A 5,479-nucleotide genomic window follows, 5' to 3' on the forward strand; every position below is an offset into this window, starting at 1 on the left:
TGTGTGTGTGTGTGTGTACTACACCAATCCTACCACATGAGGCCACTGTCATTAGAGCACACCCATGGATCCGTGTGGACCCCACATGTTATGACCACTTTTGCGGGGGTGGTTTTGTTGTTTCTGGTAAGAGTAAAAGTGTAACATAATTTCCTCACAAAGGTAAGGGATTGTTTTGGTGTGGGCACAGTTTAGCATTCTTTAGCTATTGTTAGGGTTAAAATGAATGGAAGGCCCCCACAAAGCTAAGAGGAGCCCCACAAAGATATAAAGGTCAGGATGTGTGTGTGTGTGTGTGTGTGTGTGTGTGTGTGTGTGTGTGTGTGTGTGTGTGTGTGTGTGTGTGTGTGTGTGTGTGTGTGTGTGTGTGTGTGTGTGTGTGTGTGTGTGTGTGTGTGCACGTAAAAAAGACAAAAAGATAAACAAACAACAAACAAAACAACAAAATAACAAACAAACACAGAATCAGCTGATAGTGAAACAGACATCCCGATTTCAGCTGAGACTTTTCGTGGAAACATGAACTGGTAATTAGTAGGTTTGGTAAAGCGAACTACCTTTTCTGATGCAATTATGGGCAATTTTGGCTTTAGCTGTGAGAAAGACTAGATGAAGGGCTATGGTATTTGGTCTCAACCTTGTTAGGGACATCAATAACTCTGCAGTTCCATCTCTGAATGCTGAAGGCTTATATATATATAATATATAATTTTGTATACTTGTGATTTATATGTTCATAACACACACACACACACACACACACACACACACACACACACACACACACACACACACACACACACACACACACACACACTATATATATATATATATTTGTGTGTGTGTGTGTGTGTGTGTGTGTGTGTGTGTGTGTGTGTGTGTGTGTTATGAACATATAAATCACAAGTATACAAAATTATGTGCTGATAAATTCATGAATGTATTATTCAAATGTAAAATTATGCATGTTCGCAGTCTACCAGTATTTCCTTCTCTAAATATTTGTAATGGTTCCTGTTCCTATGTTATCCTGTAGGTGCAAGGATAGGGTAAAGGGTGTGCCAAATACATGTATGTGGGTCCCTAAAAAGAGCCATAGTTGATCCTGGGATTCTGGGGTGAGACAAAGTTAATAAATTATGATTGAATGCAAATGAACCTGGACAAACGAGCACGTATTTACGTCCTTCACTTTAAGCAACAGGTTTTACCAGTTTCCTAAGTGACTTATTAACATTCACCACCTAACCTAAATCGAAAGTAACCCACATACAAATGTCAATCCAAAACCCAGCTGTAAATGGATAAAACTTTGACGCAACTGCATAGCTAAATTCCTTAACATAGAAATGAGGGCTGTCGTGCAGGATGGCATTCCACCACACCATGCGCTGGATTGGGTGCTGGGTTGCCATATGTGTCTATGGTCACAAATCTACAGAAAAACCTGCCCAATGCCTGACCGTGGATACATTCCAATATGCGGCCTTGCGTCCTCCACTTTGGCTTGTGGCCTCACGTTGTGCTGATGCCCCACTGTTTCCCCACTGTCAGCCTACAAATGTTTTTGGGGGACTACTCTTCATTTACCGTCCTGTTTGAAAATGAGAAAACGACTTTACATTTGAGCTTTTGCAAGATGTCAGTGATGTCATCACAACATATTACTTCCTGGTACGAGGCCACAAGCACAAGTGGAGGAAGCAAGGTTGCATATTGGAACGCACACTGTATTTACCCGCAGACGGCCATCCTAAGCAATCTGGCTACACTGATTAGGTGTCTTGCTGGAAGAAACCTTCAGAGACGTTCAGGAGAAGATGGAGTTGATCCAGAGGACCTCTACCAACTGATCCACTGTCACTGTAATCTGGTTTCCTTCCACCTTGTTGTATGTGATCAATTGGATATACTATATTAATTTTAGTCGTTCAGAATCGCCTTTAATGGGCTATATATGAGCCAGTAAAACATCATAGGCAGTACTCGTGCATTTTAAAGGCTTGTCTTTTTTATTTTTATTCATGATTAAAAAGGTATCACAGTAACATGGGCAGGAAAAATCAGCAAGAAATATGAAAAAGGATTATTTATTATATTTGAAAACTAAATTACATAGCCCACTGAGTGCATGTTTCTAATCTTTGGAGGTTTTCCTTTCATTCCTTTCCTTGTACCTCCACTGCCATTCTTACAACAACCAAAGAGATGTATTCTGGTTTAAAAAGGTAATAAACATGACATTGAAATTTTAATTAATGTCTACATTTCGACTATTACTGCCTTGTAGAGACCACTGACAGTGTAAAGCATCTTCACATAATATGGAAAAAGGAAATAAAGAACAGAGTCCTCCCTCAACCTTACTTTGCATGGAGCAGACAAGAAAGGAAAATAACAGAAGATGCATGAGCCTTAGTTACTAAAAACACAAACTCTTATATTGATTGTGAATTACAGTACAGCAGGCCCTGGTGGGTTGCCTCTCCCACCCCCTGGCAGCGGCCTAATCTCACCTTGCTCTCTCTCTCTCTGTCCCTACAGGTATCTACCCCTCACTGGTTATACTATCTTCACATAGCCTCATAACATTAGAGGCCACTGCCTTCCTCTTCCTCCTCCTGATGATGAAGACAGCAACAATCACCACCAATGCCAGCACAGCCACCACAACTCCCACAATGCCAATGCCAACCTTCTCTCCTAATGACATCTCAGAGTTGTTCATCTGTTCGGTTAACCCTTGGACCTCGGGTGCCTTGGCCAGTTTCCACATCTGGGTGCCATTGACTCGAACCCAGGCCTTGTCCCCCTCTGTCATGACAACCACAGTCTTGGTGGTCTTTGTACTGATGGGTGGGTGGGTGAATGGTGGCAAGTGTATTGGAAGCAGCTTCCCACCTGTGAAGACGCCCGACTGGACGCAGTAGAGCACCTCACACCCATCACTGATGGCAGCCAGGTGCTGGCTGAAATTGGGCGGGCAGCGACGTTGGCCGCCCATGAGCGGGTTTCCAGCCTCGCAGCTGAAGAATCCCCCGAAAGGCACAGAGAATCGTGTACCGGCCTCATAGTCTTTGCTCAAGCAGACCATCAGACCAGTGGTTAGTAGTCTGAGTGGGTTGTACTGGGGAGGACAGCTGCGGGATTTAGTCAAAGGGTTGTCCATTGAAGGGCTGTAGAGGCCACCAAACAGGAAGCCAGAGACCGTCTCGGTTTCCTCCACTGTGGAGCACCAGTAAGTCTCGATGTTGGCACGTCTGATACGATAGACATCACTGCACACATTTTTGCAACATTTCTGGATTAGCCAACACGTTTCACACTCCTGGTGGCATTCGTAACGAGTGTAGCCTTCTTCCTTCGTCTGTGATCGCAACAAGGTTTCCTGGTAGGGCGCCTGACATGTGTAGTTGCCGGTTTCTGGGTTATTCTGTCCTTGTACATCGCAAATCAAATGTCCATCTTCAGTGATCTGGGTGCAGCGTTGATAAATGCCACCAAATTTCGGGTTAGTTGCAGGCCCTTCACAGCTGCCGTCATCTATGTTGGCCTGAAAGTTGAAATTCTTTGAATCTGGCCTGACACACCCTGGACGAGTATTAACAGTGTAATAACTCTTGACAGCTTGGCGAACTAACCAGGCCAGTTTGCTAACAGTTGGTTCTGGAATGTTGGGGAACACAGCCTTGGTGATGAAGTAGTGGAGCGGCATACCTGTGCGGTCTATGGCTGCCAGATTGTTTACGGTGCTTTCTTGCCACTTTTGTAGAGTGACTCCAGGGTAGAATGGTGCTCCACCATGGCTCACTGTCAGTGAGTATGTGACATTCCCCTCATAGTTGCGGGTTTCTGATGTCTCCTGCATGTCTTTGCTGCCAATTTTAAAGTTCACTTTGTTGAAAAAGCTCAGTCCCGCTGATGCTGAGACTGAGTGAGTAGATTTGTCCACGTTAGAGACATAAGAGGCTTGGAGGTATTCCTCCATCACCAATGAAGCTCCAGCTTCAATAGTTGTTATCACATGGGTGCCATAGTCTAGGATCAGCTTCTCTGAAAGGTAAGTTGCTTGGCGGGTTTGGTTGTTTTCTATGGCGTCAGCAATTTCCATGGCCTGATGGGTGAAGCGAGAGTCCAGGGTGAAGCCTGGGTACGCTTTCACAGTATAGAGATGGTCCCGCACCTATGGCAGAATTTTGGAATGTGTAAATGATCAATCTGTCTTTTGACTGGTATAAATAAGCAACAAATAGCCTCATATAATTTCATGCTAGCAACAACTTGAGGAAATAAATTCCACAAGGCCTCAGTAGTGGCCTTTCCAGCATTAGTGATTTAAAGATACCATCACACTTAAAACCATGTTTGGCTAGTTCATCTGATTATTACATTACTTAGTTAGTTAGTTGTCTGCTTTGATGTGAATGTTAGAAACTTACTTGTACATGGGCAGTAACAGAACTCTCCTTCACTTGATGCCTCTTCATGCGTTCATTCTCCAAGGAGAACTTTCCATTGAGAACGGGGAAGAAAGACGCTTCTGCGTTGATGGAACGAGATGTGGTGCTGCGCTGGTCGAGCCATGAGGTGATGATGTCAGAGTTAGTCTCCACTCTACTGACTTTCTGTGGAATCACAAAAACTTCGTCAGGAATGAGGTAGACTCCGTCCTCTGTCGTTTGGCACTGGGAATAGCTGAAGTTCATCACCTTTCCCATGTCCAGATTGCGGAGGTTGTCCCATCCTCCACCTGGTAACACCTCTAGAGCCCTGAGTGCCCCGTTGCTACGGCATTCTCGCAGTCCATTACTTTGATGGGAAAGTGGATAACCGCTGATGCTACTGAGAGCCAAGACAAGGTAGGTAAGTACAAGAAGCAGTGCCATGGTTCCCTGGAATGAGACACTGACAAGGCCGGGCAAGGTTTACCTACAGTAGCAGACGGAATGAGGTAGTTTCAGTTTTGTTTCTCCAAAAACCACAGAACAGGCCGGGCATGTTTATGAGTCCCATCTCATTAACATTAACTCTGGCACTGAGCACTGAGTCTACTGAGTAAACAGAAATGTATGCTTCCTCACTAGCTTGACATCTGTGTGTTTTTATTGCGCAGCAGATGCAAATTGCACCTTATCTGATGAAGGTCTAAGGACCGAAAGCTTGCAAGTCAAGTAAAGCTTCTTTACACAAAAATAGACCTGAAGTGTGCGGATTGTCTTCTTTTTTACACTGTAGGAGTTGAAATCATGAAGAATGCTCCATGTTTCAAATAACAGCAGTGGCCATTGTAAAAACATGTATTGTACCTTTGAAAATGTTTAACTATAAGCAAAGGTATGCTGTTGAACTTGTCATGTTTCTACTCTGCTACTGTAATAAGTTGGCGTCTTATGAACAAAGACATGCAGATAATCTGGCTTTCAAATAAGACAAAAGAAAGGTCTTGATAATGTAGTATCTTGCATGTGTGTAGCTGTGA

At 43.9% G+C, this 5,479-nt stretch overlaps 1 protein-coding gene across 1 annotated transcript; it reads right to left on the reverse strand.

The window, feature by feature from the left end:
* Window positions 1-2,106: 2,106 nt before the first annotated feature.
* On the reverse strand, window positions 2,107-5,124 carry LOC134438348 (macrophage-expressed gene 1 protein-like). Its single transcript, XM_063187896.1, has 2 exons — window positions 4,440-5,124; window positions 2,107-4,183 (listed from the first exon to the last, which is right to left on the reverse strand). Exons 1-2 carry the CDS (start codon window positions 4,884-4,886, stop codon window positions 2,549-2,551), a joined length of 2,082 nt encoding a protein of 693 aa, XP_063043966.1. The 5' UTR covers window positions 4,887-5,124; the 3' UTR covers window positions 2,107-2,548.
* Between the last annotated feature and the right edge of the window lie 355 nt (window positions 5,125-5,479).

This window comes from Engraulis encrasicolus, chromosome 22 (assembly GCF_034702125.1).
Source record: "Engraulis encrasicolus isolate BLACKSEA-1 chromosome 22, IST_EnEncr_1.0, whole genome shotgun sequence".
Taxonomy (NCBI): Eukaryota; Metazoa; Chordata; class Actinopteri; order Clupeiformes; family Engraulidae; genus Engraulis; species Engraulis encrasicolus.

What these genes read in the sequence shown, in the direction of transcription:
- LOC134438348 (XM_063187896.1), bottom strand. Translation starts at nt 4,886, where the DNA reads ATGGCACTGCTTCTTGTACTTACCTACCTTGTCTTGGCTCTCAGTAGC. An exon ending in CTGTTACTGCCCATGTACAA is followed by an intron (nt 4,184 to 4,439) that starts GTAAGTTTCTAA and finishes ATTCTGCCATAG; the next exon opens with GTGCGGGACCATCTCTATAC.